General features: G+C 42.5%; 1 protein-coding gene across 2 annotated transcripts in view; it reads left to right on the top strand.

Moving 5' to 3' along the window:
* The window catches only part of MTMR1 (myotubularin related protein 1), a 1,550,898-nt gene that overhangs the window by 858,044 nt on the left and 669,770 nt on the right, over positions 1 to 23,084 (top strand). For both annotated transcript variants that reach the window (XM_044057166.1, XM_044057165.1), the window contains one exon: positions 4,431 to 4,580. In XM_044057166.1, the coding sequence (XP_043913101.1) occupies positions 4,431 to 4,580 (150 nt within the window). The remainder of the gene's footprint in view (positions 1 to 4,430; positions 4,581 to 23,084) is intronic.

The following is a 23,084-nucleotide window of genomic DNA, read 5'->3' as shown; positions in this document are numbered from 1 at the left end:
TACTACTTGCTTTTTTGGCTTTACATTCTATGTTAATATTGACAAAACAGCCATTCTGATAAAAAGCTGTTACTCCTACATGTTATACTCAATAATGCTTTTAAATGTATGTTTCCAACTTGCAGCTTACATGCACAGAATAATGCTTGACATGCTGATCCTTGTATATAGTTGCTTCTTCTCATCTTTGTTTGAACCTATGTCACATTTTCACAAACTATTCAGTTTAACAAAACGACTCTGTGAAAAAAAATGTATTTCAAAAAATATCCTTTTTTAAGTCATGGCAAACACATAAAACTGTGTATACTTTCCAAAAATGAAGTCTCCCCCAGTTACAAGCAGTTACCCCCAAACTGACTGCTACATCTATAGATGCTATTGCAAAGTTAAGATTAACCATGCATATGAACCCATTAGAGCCTATGTTATGTCTTTCTCAGACTGCTATATTTTCATATCTCTATTACCCTCCCAGATATGAAACAACTTTCACACTTTCAGTAAGCATTACATTTTAGCCTTCAGAAAAAGTATACTGGCTACCCTAAAATAAATCTAAATTGTGCACTGTTGTATTTAATACATTAAATTACTACAACTGTTAAGGAGGCAGCTACTTGTATAGTTATTCACTTACCCAGTTTCAAACATCATTTCTTGCTTTACTTTTTAAATTAACCAAAGTGCTTGCTAGTATCATTTAAAAGGTGTAGACAAACCAGCCAGGCAGAGTGCAGCAAAAACAATCACATTGTTGCTAAGAATAACATCCAAACAGGGCACAAATTAATCTTCTCAGGAGTGTTGTCAGAATTCTCGAGAAAATATTTAGTATATTATTTTCCTATTTCATCAGGTATAACCGTAAAAAGTGACACCACATCAAGGATTACCAACAAAAAATTTTCAACATTATTGACTGTACTCCATACATTCAAGCTTTCCAAAAAATGCTTAGTATCTCTCAATATTGTATTCCTGCATTCTAACACTGGTCTAATATTTCTACAAACAGGGACAATGGTTATGTGACCCACCCTCTACTTGAAACGAAAGGTCTCATGGGTGGGTCCCACATGATTCTTATGCATTTTGGGAATACCATAAAGTAGAGGTATATTTGGAAATTCCACCAGGAAAAAAAAATCATACAAGTTTTTAGTAATCATCCCTTCCATCAACGTATCATAAATCGCAGCATACACAGTCTCAACTATCTTATCTTCTGTTGGTTTATCACATTCAGAATAAGTGTCCGAGTCATTCAGCATTTGAAAATGTTGGCTAGATAAAAACTCTGTATTCATCACCACAATCCCCCCTGCCCTTAATAGCAGGTCACTCATACAAACTGTCATTCTTAACTAAATCATTAAGTGCTTCAAACTGCACTCTAGTAAAATTATAAAAAGAATTATTCAATTTCTTAGTAAAATAACTGTAAATCTCATCTTTACATAGTTTATAAAATGCTTCCACCAAAGGTGGATTCAGTGGCGCAAATTGACTGGGATTTACAAACACATTGTCGCTAGCAAAATACTGAGTTTGCCATATGCAGAGATTTCCAGGGAATGGCTTGCATTGTAGTTGAGGTGCTCTGTCTCCTGTGGAGGCATGTATACATGCACCGGATGATCTTAGCATTGCAATCTCTGCTTCTATAGGTATGCAGTAAGCAACTGTGGAGTAGCAGCCCATAGTGAGTGAAGTACCAAATCCTGTCTGCCTAAGTGATGGCCCTGGTGCACAGAAAAAGCAGATAGTTGGCTGGATCTTTTTAAGAAAAAACATTAAAAAGTATTTTGATGAAAGGGGATACTCCCAGCACAGTTAGCTGGAATTTTATAAATAATTATATGTCATTGGTGAATATCAAAATGATTTATACAAGGTGCTTGTGTTACAAGTGTATTAGAACTGTATGTCATGTGTATATCAAACTGCTCTGTACAGATATTTGTGTTGAAAAGTTATTTGTAAAATGCTTGTGTTTAAAATGTATCCATAGTGTGCCCTACTGGAAGAGAACAGAAATGTACATGCACTGTTGTAACTGTTTAAATGTATATGTTAACAGGGGAAACTGGAGGGTTAACCTCAATCCAGCAAACTTTAGAAAAATATCTGAAATTAAATTGTTTTATAGGCTGCACAATAAAGAGGGTATCTCTGAAGTTTTCAGTGCAGCTAGCGATACAAAGTCTGTACTAAGAAGCTTCCTGCATTGTCCTTGGAGTGAACTAATTGCTACTTTTGAAACATGAAGGAAAGCAATTGTTTTATGACTTCCAGCATCTGCCAAAGATCTGAGCAAAAGCCCCTGTCTGTATATTTTTACAGGTAGATGATAAATGCTGCCAGCTTCTAGCAATGGGGGTTTCGGCTTGGGAACTAGAAGTCAGATGACAAGAAATAATCTCATTCTGCAAGCTATCCCAGCAGTAATATTTGAGTTATTATTTTGATAAGTCTGTTAGTGAGACAGAGCATTCTACATTCTGCTTTGGACCTGACAACAGCAAGAAAAGCCATTCAACACATCTGCCTTGCTCTTTAGTAAGCAAGTTACCAGGGAATAGTGTAATTCTCATAGATATAGTTAGCAATATAGTGAAGCTTAGTTTAGATATTTTTCTTTATTTGAGACTGTCCCACAATGTTGTTATAAATATTTCCTGTGGTTTTGAACTCTGATGTCACTGTGAATATATATTTAGTATTGTCTTGTTCTTTTATTATTTGTTATTAAATATATTTAAACCTTTCATTGTGGCTGATCTGTGTAGAGATATTTAAGTTTTGCAAATACTTGCATATTTATTTGGTGACATGGTGTGGGCCACTCCTAATAGCTTTGCTCTTGGTCAAACTACCATTTGTATTAGTATTAATATTACACAGTAAAATTAGACACCCTTTAAGGGCCTTAAAGTAGCGAAGAAATAACTGGTGGCAGTGGGAACTACCTTATAGTTTGGGAGGAAAGAGGGCATAGCTAGTAAACATGTGCCAGCCTTTCCTAGGTGTGTATGTGTGTAAGTCAGACCTCAGAGTGTGTGTTAGCTACTTGGACAGGGACACAAAGCACTGGTTGGACAAAGAGGGTCTGGGCTTGGTCATTCAGCTGACATCTCGACTCTTTGCTGTGCTAGTGGGGGAGTCTTATTGGGGATCTGGAGAAAGAGTGAGAAACAAGCCCTGAACTGACTGTGGTCTCTGTGTGCTCTTAAGGGAAATTACACTTGATGCAGAGAGCTGCATCTGGAAATACTGTGTCTGTACCTGTCATCCTCCCAGTGTATGTCCTCTACTGGCACCAATGGTGAGGATTGAGACTCCTTGATTACTGGCCCAGTGGTGGGGTGTCACAAGTATAAATATTGTTTTGTCAAGGCCAGCATCTGTATGATCATGGTTATTTTGATTATTCTACAAAATAACATGCTGGACTTGTAGAAACGCTATTTTAATAAAACAAAGCTTTCGGGAACACAAATACCTTCATCAGTGTATAAAATACAATTTAAAAACTTCAATTTAAATGCTAAAACAAGCAAAATCACATGGTATAAGCCCCCCATAAGAATACAGACACAGTTAAAAAAACAATCAACACATCAAAAGGCAATTAGTACAAAGTTAAAGTGCATTTAATAATGGCTTACTTAAGAGACATTTGCTTTAACCTCAGAACTGGTTTTAAAGTAACCATTGTGTTTAAACCAGGAGAAGAATCAGCATTCAAACACAAGATCCAGTCATACTCCATCAGTTCTAATTTGTTATTATGATCACTTCCTCTTACATTAGATTACATAGAAGGAAAGTATTAACCAATCCTCTTGCTAAGCATGTTTTAGATAGTGGTCCAGAGCATACATATAGGTTTAGAGTACTGCAAATCTTGGTAAAAAATGTAAGAGGAGGTGATCATAATAAATTAGAACTGATGGAGTATGACTGGATCTTGCATTTGAATGCCAATTCTTCTCCTGGTTTAAACACAATGGTTACTTTAAAACCAGTTTTGATGTTAAAGCAAATGTTTGTTAAGTAAGCCATTACTAAATGCACTTTAACTTTGTACTGATTGCCTTTTGATGTGTTAATTGTTTTTTAGCTATGTCTGTATTCTTATTGGGGGGTTTATACCATGTGAATTTGCTTGTTTTAGCATTTAAGTGGAAGCTTTTATATGTATTTTATACACTGATGAAGGGATTTGTGTTCCCGAAAGCTTTGTTTTACTAAAATAGCATTTCTACAAGTCCAGAGTGTTGTTTTGTATCTGACTGCTTGCTGTGCTTAGATTCATTGGTTGTAGATCTTTTGTGCAGGGTGTATTTTGATTATTCTCTAATATAATTCTGTCTTAATATCTGTTTATTGCTTATAACTGTAATCTTTTTTGTTTTACTTTCTAGGGTCTACCAAATGAAAGCTGGAAAATATCAAAACTCAACAGTAGTTATGAGCTTTGTGACACGTACCCTGCCATTCTTGTATTACCAACCAGTGTGAAAGAAGATGATCTTGCAAAAGTAGCAGCTTTTCGAACAAGAGGAAGAATTCCTGTAAGTGATCATGTATTCCCATAGCCGACCTTAGACATAGGCCAACTAGGCAGCCGCCTAGGGCTCCGCTCTAACAGGGGCACTTTATTTGCTGTAGGTAGACCAGGATGGGGGCACTGAGTGGTGTGGTGGGGGGGCGCCATGTAACCCTTTTGCCTAGGGCACCAGTTGACCTAAGGTCGCTCCTCCTGCAGATTAATGCGCTCTACTAGGAATCATGTTACCATGTCTTTTGCTTAGCAGGTGCCTAGTTGCTTATGATGTAGGTAATTTGTAGTCCATTTTATAGAAATGGTGTATAAGACCCATGTTGAGTTCCAGGTGTGACACAGAAGTAGAAAGTAGAAACGTACATGTGACTGTAAGAAAAATAGTCTGAAATTAACTAGTAACTGTGAATTGTATGTTAAATTTGTATTTGCGTTTTGATAAATTAGTGTAACATCAACATCAATCATGGCAGGACATTTAAATAGAATGGGTATAACTAACGGGATCAGTCCACAGAGAATTTTGGTGTAATGAGTAGAATTCTTCAGAATGAAGGATAATAAAGGATGTCATGCAGAAAGAGATTAATGATTAGACATTGAATGGGATAAAGGTGCCTTGTGTTTAAGGCACTCTGCTTTGTGATGCTGAAATGTAATATCAAGGATCAAAAAAGTAGTAGGACTGCTGTCTTCAGTGGTACATTGGTTCTGTAGTGTTGATGTACTGGCTGAGGAAATGGAGAAGTGAAGAGATGTGTGCAAGGAGCAGGACTGAAGAATTGTTGCAACTGGCAAAACTGCCAATATAAGAAAGAGAAAGCATTAAGTATCAGGTACAAAAGAAGAGTTTAAAGTGGATTGGAGGGTAGAGTTACTGTGCTGCATGTGAACTTGAAAAACAAAATAGTGACGTATGGGCAGTGTTGCAGTGGGCATAAGTCATTGTGATGCTATTGAACACCAGTCATGGTGATGGATTGCACAGCTAATGGGATAGCATCATATTTTTTACAGGTAATCAAGCAAGTGAGACTGTATTAAGACAATTTGACGTCAAACTGCTGAGAATAAGATAGTTGTTTTTTTGGAGGAGACATTATCAGAAGTCAAGTACCAGGGTGGCATGAGGAGTATGGAACGTGCTGCTTCCTTTTAGGTGGTGATTTAAAAGCAATAGAATTAGTGCTGTCTTTTGTTCCTTTTAGGCTTCTTAGATCTAAGTTGGTAAAATACAGTAGAATCTAGTTGAGTAAGGCAGAGGACACAATTTCTGAAACAAAAGTACAGTATATTTTATTTAGGAGTGGATTTTAACAAGTGTAAAGTAAGATGAGGTTGTTTTTAGAGCTGATATTTAAGTTACTTTGGTAGTAGGACAGTTCTGTAGGCCTTTATTTAGTTTAACAAAGATCTTATGCTGTAATATTTATTGCAGTTGCTCAAATTGCATTTCGGTGACATTACAGAAATGATTACTTTGTTACTGGCAAGCAGTACATATGTATGCAGATGTGTGTGTGTGTGTGTATATGTATATGTATATATATATATATATATATATATATATATATATATATAGAGTTTATCGAATGATTTAATATTTTTCTCAACTTTTTTGCTAATCATGCTAATCATATGTGATGACACCATCCTGTCACTCTATTACATTTCATTGTACTTAATGTTGCTATTTTTGTTTTCTACTCTGATATGTTTGTTCTTGGTATTGAACTCAGTTGAAATGTTATTTAAGAAATGTCAATAAAGAGATTGTTAAAAAAAATTATTAATTTGTTGATTAGATAGCAAAATGGCACATTCCATGTAAAATTACAGCACTAGACTGCAGTTTCTTTTCTCTTAGTTGCAGTGTCTTTGAGGTAATTATTTAAACCTGTTGGTGTCAGTGAGCTTAGTGATTGTCTTCTACAGTTTTGCCTCCTTTTTTGAGAAGTAGGACTTTTGCAGCATGTACAAAAGTGAATGTCCTGTAGTGTTCATTTTCAGGCTGTTGTGTTTGAACACTGGTGATTCTCATCATATTAATAATTGCTGTGATAGCCATAGCTATATGGGTTATATCCTGCCAGTAATATAACAGCAGGCTGTCTTTCAAAGCTTTAGGGCACTTTCCACGTGCCCAAACTGTCAAGCAGCTCCAGCTGAGCTGAGTAAAAGATGAGCTTGGGTGTAAAGTCCTTCAGAGCTTTACTGCTGCCAAAGAGTATGCTCCTCTTAGGCTTTTGAGGATTGACAGTCAGCTTGTGCTTTCCTTTGCTGGACAGATAAATTCCCTTTGGGGAAAAAACTTTCATTTTCTTAATATTGTTGATATTGTGTTACTTTCATCTTCAGGAAAGTTATTTTAAAGTTAGGAGCATTGTATTTTAATGGTTTGTCTCAAGACTGTAATGTACTTTTAATTAGAACACTTGCTTTTTTTCTGTCAGTTTAAAAGTAGTGTATTGTAACTGAAGACATTTTTTCTGTGGAGAAATTGTGTTCGTTTTCTTTTGTGGTATTGGCATAGTGTTTAAAAGTGCTTTTTACTGTATTTTTTCCAGTTGAAAAGGTAACTTTTGTGGACTGGTAGTGTTTACTAGCAAAGATGCACTGTTTTTGGCTTGATCCTGAAACAGATTACCAATCCCACAGTCTGTTCTTCCAGCGACAAAAAGAAAAAGTTAAGAAAGCAGCCTTTGACACTGCAGCTAGCTAGCAATTTGCCTCTGCTGCAGGTGGGTGTCTCTGTTGTGGAAATTTGTTGTACCTCAGACCTCTCATCTATTTCTCCTGTTCCCTAAGGTGTAGCACCTACAGCCACTGTGGACCGGGGGTTAGCCATGTCCTGTGTGGTTGTTGGAGTCTGTTTAGTGGGTAAGGGAGTATCGGTAGTCTGTCCTAAGAGAGGGAACAGGGAAGATGTGTCTGTTGTGTCAGAATGCCGTGCACATCCCTGGGGAAGCAGCTCCTGCCATTAGTAATACAGTTTGCCCCATTTTTCCTGTCAAAAAGAAATAGCAAAACAAGCAGGCATCTACTCCTCCTCGAATTTCTTTGGATAGGAGTAGTTTAGTAGGTCTGGCTCAAGGTTTAATTCACACTTTTGCTGTTCCTTGTAAATTATTTTCTGGTAAAAGAAGAAGGGGTTCCACTTTTCCTGAAGAGATTGAATATTCTGAGTCTGAACAGGAAGATGCGAGCATGAATACAGGTTTTTTTCCCTCAGATTTCTGATTCCGATTCAGAGAAGAGCTCGGTGTCTGATTCTCCCTGTGGGGATTTCTCTTTTTCTGAGATTATTGCTGGAATGTGCCACTGTTTTCAGTGGGAGAATACTAAGGTTTCTTAGTCCCTCAGAAAATATTATGAGCTGTTACAGAAAAACTTTCCAGAACCCAGATCCATTTGTCATATTCTGAGCTTTAGAGGATGTGTGTTTATGCCTGCAGTTTTCCTGGTGGTCATTAAGCTGCTCCTAAGAAGGCATATAGGATGTATAAAGTTCCTCATTCTTTTAAATTTTATGTGTTATTTCCAAACCTGACCCAGCAGCTACAGCTTTAGTTGATCCCACTGCTGCTAAACACCTAGTTAATTCCAATAATGGGAAACTTATTGATAGGTATGGGGAAAATGGGTGCTTTTGCACCTTTGATTTTTCAGAATTTTAAATTGTAAGGCTTGTATGTTAAAGTTTGTTCTAGAAAATTGTGAAAAGTATGAGGAATGGTTTATCTGCACTTTCTTCATGTGAGGAAAAATATGCTTAGCTTTTTTTATTCTGTTTGCATAGATCACTTCTTATCATTTGTAGTGTGTTTATGACTCTCTTGATACTATTACTAGGGCTATGGCCACTGGTACTGTTTTGAAGAGGTCTCAATGGCTGTATTCTCAGAACCTACCCGTTTGTGTTAAAAATTTGATTTTTTTTTAAATTTCCTCCAGATAGAAATTTTGTTTGCCCCCTCTGCCACAGTTGTGATAGAAAGTGTGATGAGAGGGGCAAGTTAATCCAGGGAATCTCTTAAAAGATTTTTCAGCTCTACTTTTCCAAATTGTCCAAAATATATTTGTATCTCTTCTACCAATTTTGGCAACAAAAAAAGCAGATTAAACAGTCTCAGCTAGCAAGGGCAGTCCAACAAGTCTGAAAAACTATTAGAGACACCTTGTAACCCCCTCCCACTCCACTCTTTTTTTTTTTCTTCCAGAAAGTCTGAATCTCCATTTTTCTCTTTGGAAACAGATTGTTTCAGACAAATGGGTTCTGAAAAAACATTCAACAATCCTTCCCAAGTGGGAAGGGATTTCATTTGGGGATGTTCCTTTTTGCCAAAGAAAGAAAATGCTTGGAGACCAGTTCTGGAACTTTTTTTCTAATCCTGTTTGTTATAGTGCCCACATTCAAAATGATCTCACTTTACAGCCTGTTACCTTTTCTTCCTCTTTCACGTTTCCTGGTAGCACTAGGTTTAAAAGATGCTTTTCGTCACATCCCTGTTCATCTAAACTTCAGACATTTCTTACATTTTTGTGTGTCTGGATCACACTATCAGTTCTCTGCCTTACCTTTTGGACTATTCACTGCACCCATAGTGTTCACAAACTGTTTAGCTGCAGTTATAGCTCATTGCAGGCTACATGGTATCCACATTTTACACATTTAGTGATTTGCTTATCTTTACAGAGTCTTTTTCAAAATGTCAGGAATCTCTCTCTTTTATGAGAGCCGTCATAGACAAGGTGGGATTCCTCCCTGACCCAATTCAAGTGCGACTTGGACAATTGGACGGAGAACCTGAAATTCATCCATGGGTTGGCACCTATGTCTCTAATGGGCACAGGCAACCTGTAAATGGTTCATCTCCCAAGCCCCTGCTTACACTTTTCAAGGGTAATGAACTTGTCAGAGATGTGGGATGCATGGCTAGGTTTAAAAAAGCCCTTGTGGTCGTTAGCCTAGTAAACGCTTATGAACCTAAGAGAACATTCAAAATTCTTTAATGACTCCCTTCCACAGGATTATGTTCCCAGGATTTTATCTAGATACCTCAGTTCAAAGAGTTTTTCATACACAGGAAAAATAGATCTTTATTTACAGCTATTTCTATGGTTTTCCATACAGACGTTAGTCACTGCAAAGGAGTACCTCCGGAGTTTGTGTCTCTTGGCATCTATGATTCTCATGATACTCATGGCAAGACTCCACATGAAAAAGATACAGTGGTATCTGAAATATCTTTGATACCAGCATCAACACCCTTTATGCTTTCAAATCCCAGTGCTGGGGTTTGTCAGAATAGAGATCTTTTGATTATAGTAACAGATATTCTTGAACCCAGATTTCCCCCTTATTCTTCCCTGTTCCAAAGCAGTCAATCACCACAAAACTTTGGACTTTCCTAGGAGAGCAGTTTCAGGAGGGATAAAAGTGCAGGGGGTGTGTTACACCAAGGACAGACACAAGCACAATAAATATGAAGGAGATGCTTGCCCTGATCATGATATTCAGCTCTCTGAGCCATCTTTTGGTCCAAGGGACCTCGTCATGGGGTTACAGACGCACAGTTTTGGTAAATCAACAAACAAGGGGGAACTAGGTCGTACCCCCTTTGCATACTATCAGTGTTAGATTGGGATATAGCTTCACAGCATTGTCTCACTCTACAAGCATCCTGCACTCCACCAGAGAAAAATAGTTTGGCAGACCCTCATGGAGGGAAACTAGATCAAGTGATCTTTCAAGATTTGATCCATCTGTGGGGAATTTCTCAAGTAGATCTTGTTACTGCCTCTTTCAGCAATCAACTGGCTAGGTTTTGTTCCGGAACTCCATGAAAGGCCTGAAAGACGGACAACTTTTCTTTTCTTTTGACAGGAATGTTCCTTTATGTTTTTCCACCCTTTCCACTAATATCCAGAGTATGTTGAAAGATTCAGAAGGACTCCCTCAAGTTCATTGTGGTGGCCCCCTTCTGGTTCAGGCAACTGTTGATTCCCCTTTTTTTTTTAGACATGTCAAGGGGCAATATTATAAGCTACCTCACAAACTGGATCTAATTAGACAAGAACAGGGGATATGTCCTGACATCTGTCATCTTCAACTGACTGTCTAGATGATAGGGTCTTAAATTCCTTTTAGGTACCTGTTTACTGAAGACGTACAGCACGTACTAATGGAGGCAATAAAGCCTGATACTAGAACATCCGATATTAGCAGATGGAAAACATTTTGTAGTTGGTACCAACAGCATAACCAGCACCCATTCAGAGCTAGCTGTTCTCTGGTTTAACAATATTTGTGTGAGTTACTGTCTTACCGCTTTTCATTTCCTATGCCAAGGTTCTTTTATCTGCCATTTCAGCATGTCTGCCCGTGGATCCTCCTGTTTCAAGGCAGTCTCATGTCAAAATGTTTTCGAAAGGGTTTCATAAGAGGCCTCCTAGAAAACCAACAGCCTCTACATGGGATCTTAATTTTTTAAGTACCTTTATTAAATTATATAGGCAAACATATATCAACAGAAAAGTAAACAACCTATTTTAAATTTTTTTCCATTGTCTTTGCTACTATCATCAGTCCAACATTACAAAAAAATTGCTGAATTCTTGCCTTCCCTTAAACCTCACTCCTCTTCCTGAACATTATGTATGTAGCGTCCCCATAATTTCCATTTACTTCTATGTAAGTTGCTCCTTCCCTTTTATAAAGGTCCCTCTTCCTGTTCTTTTCTCTCTTTTGTAATAATCAGTAGCTCAAATACAGTTAGCGTAGACTTTGATTTCCATTTTCTAGTAATTGATGTCCTTCTATTCCAATGTTGCAGTATTCTGCATATGGGTTTGCCCTTCAGTCTCGTGTATGTATGGCCAGTATCCAAAAGCTTTCAGTCCCTCTGGTGCGTCAGACGTGGACAAGATTTCATGGGCCATAAAAGTGATGTCGGCACACACCAGCCCTCAGAAATTTTCAGCCTCCAGTCGTACACCTGGTGATCTGTTACCACTGACGTATTCATTGTTCAGATAAGTACCCTGTTGGAGACCTTTTCAGTCCTTCTAATTTTTTATTATTGCTTGTTATTGTCATCCAGAAATGGTAAGTGTCAGTGTGGACGTTAGATACCTCATAAGGACGCCCATGACAAGTGTCTTTTCTGTTTGGGAAAATCTCATTACCATAAGGCCTGTCCTATCTACCAGATGTTCGTACCAAAAACTTTGCATAGTTGCTTGCATACATTAAACCTGTACCTCAAGAACCACCATCTGAAACTACTTGAGCTTAGGATGGAGGGCTCTTCTGACACCCACAGAACTGCCAGAAAAGGAGGCCAGGACCTTATGACCTTTTGACTACTGCTGAGCCTCTTCCAGCAGACTCCCAACCTGTGGCCGACATAGGCCTGGTTACAGGGTCTGGTTCCGGATCCGTCACTTCGGAGGTCACAGGTACCTCTAAGGACGCTGCATCATCCACAGTCGAGAGCACATCTGCAGAGACTATTCCGGCTCCACTAGCCGATGCTGGGAGGGGGAAACCAGAGTTTCCTGGGCAGTCGTCTGAGCGTTCTGATCCCTTGCAGTTGCCGGTTTCCAGACAGATGTCTACTGCCCCTCTTAAAAGAAGGGAAAAGAGAAAATGCATCTCCCCCTTTACAGAAACCATGCCTGATTGGCAGGCTTTCAGCCAGAGTCTCTTCAGTGACTTCATGGCACTGAGGCCTACACCGGCTATTACTGCCTCCACCTCTCCTGCACCCTAGGCCTCTACCTACAGATCCAGCACCCAAGGACGAGGAGGCCCTTTCAGATTCCTCTGAGGAATCTCTTTCCTACAACTCCCAACTCTCTTCACCCTTGAGGTATGGATCTCCAGAGGAAGAGTCTCTGGACCCTGACTCACCAGTTGAAGATCTGCCCTTCAGTGAGACGATTAAGATGAAGGAACACTTTAAATGGGATTCCTCAGAAATGTCTGAGGTACAAAAGAGGTACTACGACCTCATTCAAATGGACCCCCCCTGGCCCATCTGCTGTTCCTCCCATCCTGCCTGCCTTTCTGGATACCTTTTTCTTCTGCATCTCCGAACCCTGCCCCACAGCCTCCTGCCCCACGTAGACCTGACGAGCTTTATAAAGTACCTGACACTGCTAACCATCTGATAAAGTGCCCACCGACTGACCCAGCCACTATATCTGTTGCCACTGACAACGCCACTAAACTCTTGCCTACTACCACCATTCTACCAGCTGACAACGACAGCAAGACAATGGAAAGATTATATAAAAAGATTTATACTTTTGCTACCTTAGCTTTCAGAGCCACAAACTATCAGACCCACATGGCCAAGTACACCTTGCCTCTCTTACAATCTGCCACTAAACATTTGGCAGATATTCCTGACTCTCCTGCCAAAGCATCACTGTCCTCTCTCCTGGCTCTCTCAGCCCAGGTCACCAGACACTCCAAGTGTAGCTATGATGCTGCTAAATCTTCTGCCAGGTCAGCAGCATCAGCATCACGCAGCTACTCCTGGCTTCGCCTACAACCCCTGTCAGATGACTTCAGAGCTAAGCTCACTGATGCTCCCCTGGACAATGCTGCTCTTTTCGCCTCTAAGGTTGCAGACCTCTCTAAATCTCTGCAACAGAAAGGAAAAGAGATGCAGGACCTTAAACATTTATTGGTGTCACCAATCCTTAAGTTTCACAGACACTACCCTTCCTAAAAACAGTTTATTAGGAAGTACTCCCAACCAGCCCCTCCTTCAAGGCCTCATAGGTCCATCAGAAAGCGTCCTCCATCTGGGAGCAACCCCTACCTCCAGCCAGAGAACTCCCTTTCAAGACAGGGCAGATAGCATCTGACTACCTGCCAGTATGCCCCCCCCCCCCCTCTTCAGTACTTCTGTCCACCCGCCTCTCTTATTGTCTCTTTCTTTGGGCTCTTCTCACCTCAGACAAGTGGGTCCTTTCCATCCTCCAAAACGGCTACTTCCTGTCCCAGGTCTCCCCTCCCACATGATGGGGCATTCCTGGACCTCCTACGCAGCAGTTGCACCTCTTGCAACCAGTACTGCAGACACTGTTAGACCAGGGCACTTTAGAGTCAGTTCCCTCCTCTGCAGAAAGAAGAGGTTTCTATTCATAGCTCTTCCTGGTCCCCAGGAAGGACGGACCATGATGACCCATCTTAGACCTCTCTTACCTAAATCTCTTCCTAAAAGTACCTACCTTCAAAATGCTAACCCTGCCCACCCTTTTCCCTCTGATTATCCCACAGGGATTCATAGCTACATTAGACGTAAAAGATGCTTATCTCTACATCCCAATCAGGCCCCCCCACAGGAAATATTTAAGATTCTTGGTGGACTCTTCTAACTTGCAATTCTCTGCCTTGCCCTTTGGACTCTCCACCACACCTAGAGTCTTTACCAAATGCTTGGAACCTGTAGTGGCTTACTGAAGGACAAAGGGAATACAGATATTTCCCTACCCGGATGACATGCTAATCCAGGCTGCCAGCCAAGAAATACTGCAAAGGCACATCCACTTTCTGATGACCCTACTACAATCTCTGAGATTTCAGATAAATCTGCCAAAATCCCATCTTCAACCAACACAAGACGTTGTGCTCCACGGGTGCAGAATTCACTCAGATCTCATGGAGGCATACCTACCCCTTCCAAAGGTGAGCTCCTTGACAGAACATCTCCTCCTGGTATTTCACTCTATGGAGTTAACTGCAAGACAGTACCAAAAGCTTCTGGGTTACATAGCAGCTTCAATATCCATGCTTCTTTTAGTGAGACTGCACATGAGGAAGCTGCAATGGTACCTCCACTCAATCTAGAAGCAACACAACCAGCCTCTGGAGCACATTGTGGCCCTTCTACCCTGCCTAAAAAAGGAAATACTACGGTGGTTGGATCAGGTACAATGCAACCCAGGCATCCCACTCCAACCACCACAACCCTCTCAGGTCAAGCACACAGACGCCTCAGACCTGGGATGGGGAGCCACCCTCGGAAACCAACAGGTGCAGGCCCCGTGGCCAATTCACCTCAAATCAAAACACATCAATGCCAGAGAGATAAGGGCAATCCTTCTAGGCCTTCAGGCATTTCAACCTTTCATTCAACAGGGGACACTTCTGATATACACAGGCAACGCAACTGTACTGTGGGGTATATCAACAAGCAGGGAGGGACCAAGTCCTACCTGCTCTGCAGGCTAGCCCTTTTGGTATGGGAATTGGCTGCTTCACAGGATATCTCCCTGCAGGTGACTTACATTCCCTCCCTCCACAACAAACAGGCAGATTATTTGAGCAGAGCCAGCACAAACAACCATGAATGGATGCTGCACAGAGATGTCTTCCTGAATCTGGTCTACAGGTGGGGTGTACCTCAAATAGACCTGTTTGCCTCCACCATCAACAGGCAACTTGCTGGCTTTTGCACCAGGGCGCCCGAACCACAGGCATTGGCAACAGATGTCTTCTGAATTTCATGGAAGGGGAAATATCTATATGCATTCCCCCCTTCCCACTCATTCAGAAGGTTCTGCAAAAAATTCCGCAGGATGATCCGAAAATCTTGTTGGTGACTCCCTAGTGGCCCAGACAGCACTGGTTCCCCTTACTCCTACATTTGTCAAAGGGCACTCACCACAAGTTACCCCAGAGTGGACCTCCTCACACACAAGGTCACTAATCCACCCACAGTGGCAGATGCTGCACCTTACTCTGTGGCTGATAGGATTCTGATCCCATTTAGACACCTTTACAATGAGGACGTACTCAATGTCCTGCAGGAGGCCAGGAAACCAAATACTAGAAAATCATCTCTCTCTAAGTGGAAACAGTTCACTATTTGGTGTCATTAAAGACAGCTGGATCCACTTCTCAGCGAACTCCTTCTAGTGCTGTCTTATTTGTGTGAGCTACTGCAGTCTGGACTGGCTTATTCATCCATCAAAGCCCATCTGTCTGCTCTTTCTGCTTGCCTGCCTTTGTAGCCCCCATTAGCATCCCGACTCCTTTGCAAACTCTTCCTCAAGGGGTAGTACACCTTAGGCCCCCCAGGAAACCCATCCCCCCTGCCTTGGGACCTCAACTACATGCTAGAGAAGCTTATGCTACCTCCCTTTGAGCCAGCAAAGAAAGCCTCATTAAAGCACTGTACTTGGAAAACTGTTCTTTTAGTGGCCCTAACCTCAGCCAGGAGAGGGTCTGAACTCCAAACCCTCATGGCTATTCCTCCCTTTCTAGTTTTCCGCAAGGACAGGGTTACCATTAGGACAAATCCGTCCTTTGTGTCCAAGGTTGTCAATGACCTGTTCCTTAATCAGGCCATACAATTACCTGTTATTTTTTCCCAAACCAACAAGGAGACCATGAGAGAGTGCTGCATTCCCTGGATGTTCACAGGCATATAAGATTTTACCTGCACAACACCAAGTCTGTCAGACAAACTGACCAACTCTTTGTATCCTTTCACCCCAGAGCTCTGGGGAAGGCAGTGACCAAGCAGACTATTTCTACTTGGTCCAAAGCCATTAACTTCTGCTACCAGTTCCATGGTAAGTCCCTGCAGGGTACAGTTAAAGCTCATTCCACAAGAGCAATGGCATCTTCTGGAGCCTTCTTCAAGGGTTTGGATACCTCTTCTATCTTGGAAGCTGCTACTTGGTCCTCAGTCCATACCTTCACCAAGCACTACAAGCTTGGCCTCATCTCCAGATCCAGGGCTATCCTTCATGGATATCCAAAACGACATATGCAAACTGCAAACAAGATCCCAGTTTATTCTTCAACTTTAGCCCCTCGACTTAAAACAGTATTCAAGAAGTATACACACAAGTACTAAAACATTCCCCTTAAATACCCACTAGAATCAGTTAATAAACCAATTAAAAGAGCAATTAAATCAAATACGTCCAATTAATTTCACAATTAAGACCATGTGGAACCAAGGTATTGTATTTAAGAATAAGTAAATATTCTTTAAATAATTTATCTTTTAACATAATATCTCCCAACTTTGCAAAAAATTTTTTTCTAAAACAGTAGCCTGTAATAACTTATAGTCACTATTGTGACATTCTTTAAAATGGACAGCAATGGAACTTTCTATTTTATGTAATGTAACGAATATAATTTGTCCTTTTGATGACCTACACTTTGGAAAAGAAATTGATTTTCTAGATGTACGTCTGGTAGGTACTGATGGAGATTACATTTTTACCTCAGTATTTAGAAAATTTCAGGATGGGAGGCAATTTCTACATGGTTCTAGATGTCCTTCATGGATGCATCTGCAGTCATAACAACTGGGTTGTCCTGTCGTCAGGCAGCCCTTCAGTCGGCCGGATTCCAAAGTCCGGGTCCGCTTCGCTGATGTCGACTTCACCCGACGTCATCTCTGTTGGCCTTCGGGTATAAAGGCATCAGCCGACGCCATTTTCCTCAGTCTTTCTTGCGGCGTGGCCCAAGCAGAAGCTGTTCGCAAGTGCCGGTCGGTCGGATCCAGAGATTACTTCTACCGAATACTACTTCGAAGACTTCTAAAGCTAAGTACCCCGTTGGGGACTCTTTCTTGCCTCAGCCGATGTCAGAAAAAGTCAATAATTGTTTAACCTGTGGGAAACAAATACCTCATAAAGATTTCCACTCTTACTGTCTGCCTTGTTTAGGCCCAGGCCACGACGTAGCAGCCTGTTCGGCCTGTGCTTCTTTCAACCGGCAACGCTTAGGCGTCGGTCGGAGTTTGCAGAACAGTTTTTCGGTTCTGATTTTGCGACATTATGCCGCCGGATCCTCCGACTACCCAATCTGCCAAAACGCAAAGATAAAGACCGACACTTTCGGTCCTTGGTTTCGCCGAAACCATGGTTAAGCAAACATGAGTGTCGGTTTCGCCGAAACCGAAAACTGATCAAAGTACAGCTGAATCTATCTCTACAACTGAGGCCCCTGCTACCACTCTTGAATCGGCCTCAGAAATTTTATCCACTCACGGTGGTTGCCACTGACTTATCAGGCACCATTCCCTTGGATGTCTCTACCCCAGCACGTGGTGCTGCTAGGCCTCCAGCAGCCATGTCCATTAAGGCCTTCGCCAGGGCTAAAGCAGCCAAGACTACTAAAACACTGGCTGTTAAAGCCCCGACTACCAGCCCCTCTTCTAGTTCTCAAATGCTTACTTTCGCAGAAGATTTAATTTCATTAATTAGAGGATCTCAATCTCACCCAGACAGGGCCTCTCAGCCCCAGAGAAGAGACCTAGGACAGAGCCCCTGAGCCAGTGTCCTCTGATGATTCTGCTGATGAATCAGACATAACTGACCAGCCAGAGGCTCCTTTCTCCAATTTTGAAGATTCTGATGCTGAAGAATCCATTCCAGCTGCTTCCCCACCAGAAGAATTCTCCTTTGGGGAAACCTTACATGCCATGCGAGCAGTTCCAATGGCAGCAACAGGATTTTCAGACTCCAGAAAAGACTTAGGACCTTTCTGCACCTTCCACAGCACAGGCCCTTAGCTATACCTCCTGTCCTCTGTGGTGGATGATGCTTTCAATGATGTCTGCTCCGCTCCAGATTCTTTACCCCCAGCCCCTGCCAAACCAGACAGATTTTACAGGGTGCCAGATACTCATCACCACCTTTACAAGGCCCCACTTGCAGACCCGAAACTATATCCCAGGGTCCCAAGGCAGTAGTCGCGACCATAGCTAAAACCCTATTCCTTCTGAAAGGGAAGCAAGGTCATTAGACAGATGGGGTAAAAGGTCTACACTTCAGCTACTCTCTCAGCTAGAGCTTTAAACTGTCAGTTTCACATGATACAATACCAAGAGTTTATGCTTGATCAGTTAACTAAAAAGCTAACCACTGATGAATCTCTTGATAAGAAATATGTATTAGAAATGGTAAATAACATACAACAGGTTAGTAACCATTCTTTAAAATGTGGCTATGATGCACTGGAGGCTTCATTTAGATCAGCCATGACTGGCACAGTGATAAGAAGGCATGCATGGCTAAAGAGCAAGCTTTACGGATCATGTTAAAGCTAAGTTGCTAGATGCTCCTATGGATAAGACAAGTTTGTTTGGTACACCTGCCCAGCAGGTTATGAAGAAAATGGAAGAAAAGGCAAAATCTGTTCAAACGGTTAAAGATTTCTTGCAGGTTCAACCCCAAGGTTTAGCAGGAACTGGCCTGCCAAAATTGGTCCTTTCCTGACTCCACAAGATCTCAAAGGGGCAGGAATAGGCGTTCCAGAGGCAGAAACCAATCCAGAGGAGGTGCCTACAGAGGACGACAGTGGCAAGGTAACAACAGAGGCACAGACACAACCACTGCCACTACATCAACACAACCACAGTGACTTAACCCTAAATCCGCCTACCAGGGAACAAATAGCAGCTCCTCTAGGCGGAAAGTTAACCTTATTTTCAAAGAACTGGCACTACATAACAAAAGACAAGTGGATTTTACAAACCATAGATCAAGGTTACGGTTCCACTTCCACACTTTACCAGTCAAAAGAGGAATGCCAAATCTACCTCCAAATCAAAAACAGAGGCTCCACAACAGATAATGGAGTAAGCAAACATGAGAGCTGTGGAAAGAGTGCCAACAGCAGAGCAAGGGAAGGGGTTCTACTCCAGACTATTCCTAGTTCCAAGAAAGGAAAAAGTTGGAGACCAATTCTCGACCTGTCCACCTTAAATACATACATCATTGTCCCAAAATTCAAAATGCTGACCCTACAGCAACTTCTTCCCATGCTGGGCAAGGAGTGTTGGCTGGTAACTCTAGATCTCAAGGAGGCATACCTGCACGTCTCCCAAAAGAGGTACTACGACCTCATTCAAATGGACCCCCCCTGGCCCATCTGCTGTTCCTCCCATCCTGCCTGCCTTTCTGGATACCTTTTCTTCTGCATCTCCGAACCCTGCCCCACAGCCTCCTGCCCCACGTAGACCTGACAAGCTTTACAAAGTACCTGACACTGCTAACCATCTGATAAAGTGCCCACCGACTGACCCAGCCACTATATCTGTTGCCACTGACAACGCCACTAAACTCTTGCCTACTACCACCATTCTACCAGCTGACAACGACAGCAAGACAATGGAAAGATTATATAAAAAGATTTATACTTTTGCTACCTTAGCTTTAAGAGCCACAAACTATCAGACCCACATGGCCAAGTACACCTTGCCTCTCTTACAATCTGCCACTAAACATTTGGCAGATATTCCTGACTCTCCTGCCAAAGCATCACTGTCCTCTCCTGGCTCTCTCAGCCCAGGTCACCAGACACTCCAAGTGTAGCTATGATGCTGCTAAATCTTCTGCCAGGTCAGCAGCATCAGCATCACGCAGCTACTCCTGGCTTCGCCTACAACCCCTGTCAGATGACTTCAGAGCTAAGCTCACTGATGCTCCCCTGGACAATGCTGCTCTTTTCGCCTCTAAGGTTGCAGACCTCTCTAAATCCCTGCAACAGAAAGGAAAAGAGATGCAGGACCTTAAACATTTACTGGTGTCACCAATCCTTAAGTTTCACAGACACTACCCTTCCTAAAAACAGTTTATTAGGAAGTACTCCCAACCAGCCCCTCCTTCAAGGCCTCATAGGTCCATCAGAAAGCGTCCTTCATCTGGAGCAACCCCTACCTCCAGCCAGAGAACTCCCTTTCAAGACAGGGCAGATAGCATCTGACTACCTGCCAGTATGCCCCCCCCCCCCTCTTCAGTACCTCTGTCCACCCGCCTCTCTTATTGTCTCTCTCTTTGGGCTCTTCTCACCTCAGACAAGTGGGTCCTTTCCATCCTCCAAAACGGCTACTTCCTGTTCCAGGTCTCCCCTCCCACATGATGGGGCATTCCTGGACCTCCTACACAGCAGTTGCACCTCTTGCAACCAGTACTGCAGACACTGTTAGACCAGGGCACTTTAGAGTCAGTTCCCTCCTCTGCAGAAAGAAGAGGATGTCCTTCAAGGATGCATCTGCAGTCTTTACAAATGGGTTGTCCTGTCGTCAGGCAGCCCTTCGGTCGGCCGGATTCCAAAGTCTGGGTCTGGCTTCGGCTGGTGTCGCACTTCACCCGACGTCATTGCGGCAGTTATTCAGGTATAAAGGCATCAGCCGACGCCATTTTCCTCAGTCTTTCTTGCCACGTGGCGCCCGAAGCAGAAGCTGTTCGCAAGTGCCGGTCGGTCAGATCCAGAGATTACTACTACGAATACTGCCCGAAGACTTCTATAAAGCTAAGTACCCCGTTGGGGACTCTTTCTTGCCTCAGCCGATGTCAGAGAAAGTTAATAACTGTTTATCTTGGGGGAAACAAATACCTCATAAAGATTTCCACTCCTATTGTATACATTGTTTAGGCCCAGACCACAATGTAGCAGCTTGTCTAGCCTGTGCTTCTTTTAACCGGCGGACGCTTAGACGTCGATCGGACTTTGCTGAACAGATTTTCGGCTCCGATTTTGCCTACATTATGCCGTCGGATCCTCCGCCTACGCAAATAACCAAAAGCGAAAGAAAAGACCGACACTCGGCCCAGCGGTTTCGCCGAAACCGCGTTAAGCAAACCACGAGTGTCTCGGTTTCGGCGGCCGAGCAAGCGGTTCTTTCTTCAGCCGATAACTTGCCTTCTACGAGGCCTCTTCTAACCTGGTAGAAGCGGCTTCTGAAACCCAACCTTCTATTGCGGTTTCACAGGATTTATCAGACACCATTCCCTGGATATTTCCACCCTGCGTGGAGCTGCTAGGCCTCCTCCAGCTATGTCTATTAAGGCCTTTGCCAGGGCTAAAGCAGCCAAAGCATCAAAACCTGTGCCTGCCAAGCCCTCTCACAGGCCCAGCACCAGCTCCCATATGCTTTCTTTGGCTGAGGATCTCATCTCTTTAATCGTGGAGCCCAGCCTCATCCAGACAGGGCCTCTCCCTCCTCCAGAAAGAGGCCTAGAGCAGAGCCCCCTGAGCCAGTAGCCACAGATGATTCCTCTGATGACTCAGAACATACAGACCCTCCTGAGGCTTCTTATTCTCCTTACGAAGACTCTGATGCTGAGGAGTCCATCCCTTCAGCCTCTCCTCCTGAGGAATTTTCCTTTGGGGAAACTTTGCATGCTATGAGGGAACAATTTCAGTGGCAGGGCCAAGATTTCTCAGACTCTAGAAAAAGGCTTAGGACCTTTCTACATTTGCCACAGCATAGGCCTTTAGCTATACCTCCAGTTCTTTCTATTGTTGATGATGCATTTAATGATGCTTGCACTGCTCCTGATACTTTACCTCCAGCTCCTGCTAAGCCCGATAGGTACTACAGGGTCCCGGACACTCATCACCACTTATATAAGGTTCCTTTTGCAGATCCAGAGACTATCTCCCAGGGTCCAAAAGCTGTAGCAGCTACTTCTTCTAAAAACCCCCTCCCCTCTGACAGGGAATCCAGGTCCTTAGAGATGGGGTAAAAAGTTTACACCTCTGCTACTTTGTCAGCTAGAGCTTTGAACTGCCAATTTCATATGATTCAATATCAAGAGTTTATGCTTGACCAGTTGACTAAAAAGCTGTCCTCTGAAGAATCTTTAGATAAAAGTATCTTCAAGAAATGGTACATAACATACAGCAGGTTAGTAACCATTCTTTAAAATGTGGCTATGATGCACTGGAGGCTTCCTTTAGATCAGCCATGACTGGCACAGTTATCAGGAGGCATGCATGGTTGAAAGAACAGGCATTACCAGACCATGTCAAATCTAAGCTTTTGGATGCACCTATGGACAAGGTCAATTTATTTGGTTCCCTGCACAGCAGGTACTAAAAAGATGGAAGAGAAAGCAAAATCTGTGCAAACAGTGAAAGATTTCTTGCAAGTTCAACCTCCAAGGTTTAGCAGGAACTGGCCCTCCAAGAATTGGTCCTTTCCAGACTCCTCTAAGGCACAAAGAGGCAGGAATAGGCGCTCCGAGGCAGAAACCAATCCAGGGGTGCCTACAGGGGTCGCCAGTGGCAGGGTAACAACCAACGAGGCACGGATACAGCCACCACCACTACAACAACTCAATCACAGTGACTTGGCGGTGGCACCGCCTACCAGGGAACAACTAGAAGCACCTTTAGGCGGAAAGCTAACCTTATTTTCAAGAAACTGGCACTGCATTACAAGAGAAAAATGGATTTTGCAAACTATAGACCAAGGTTAACGATTCCATTTCCATACTCTACCAGGAAAGACAGGAATGCCGAACCTACCACCTACTCAAAGGACAGAAGCTCTAAAACAAATAGCTCAATTATTAAGAATGAGAGCTGTGGAAAAGGTACCATCTATGGAGCAAGGGAAGGGATTTTACTCCAGACTCTTCCTGGTACCAAGAAAAGAAAACAAATGGAGGCCTATTCTAGACCTGTCCGCTTTAAACACATTCCTCATTGTTCCAAAATTCAAAATGCTGACCCTACAGC

The sequence above is a fragment of the Protopterus annectens genome, chromosome 15.part0 (assembly GCF_019279795.1).
Source record: "Protopterus annectens isolate FY-2018-M chromosome 15.part0, PAN1.0, whole genome shotgun sequence".
Taxonomy (NCBI): domain Eukaryota; kingdom Metazoa; phylum Chordata; order Ceratodontiformes; family Protopteridae; genus Protopterus; species Protopterus annectens.
This window is presented reverse-complemented; position numbering and strand designations above follow the sequence as displayed.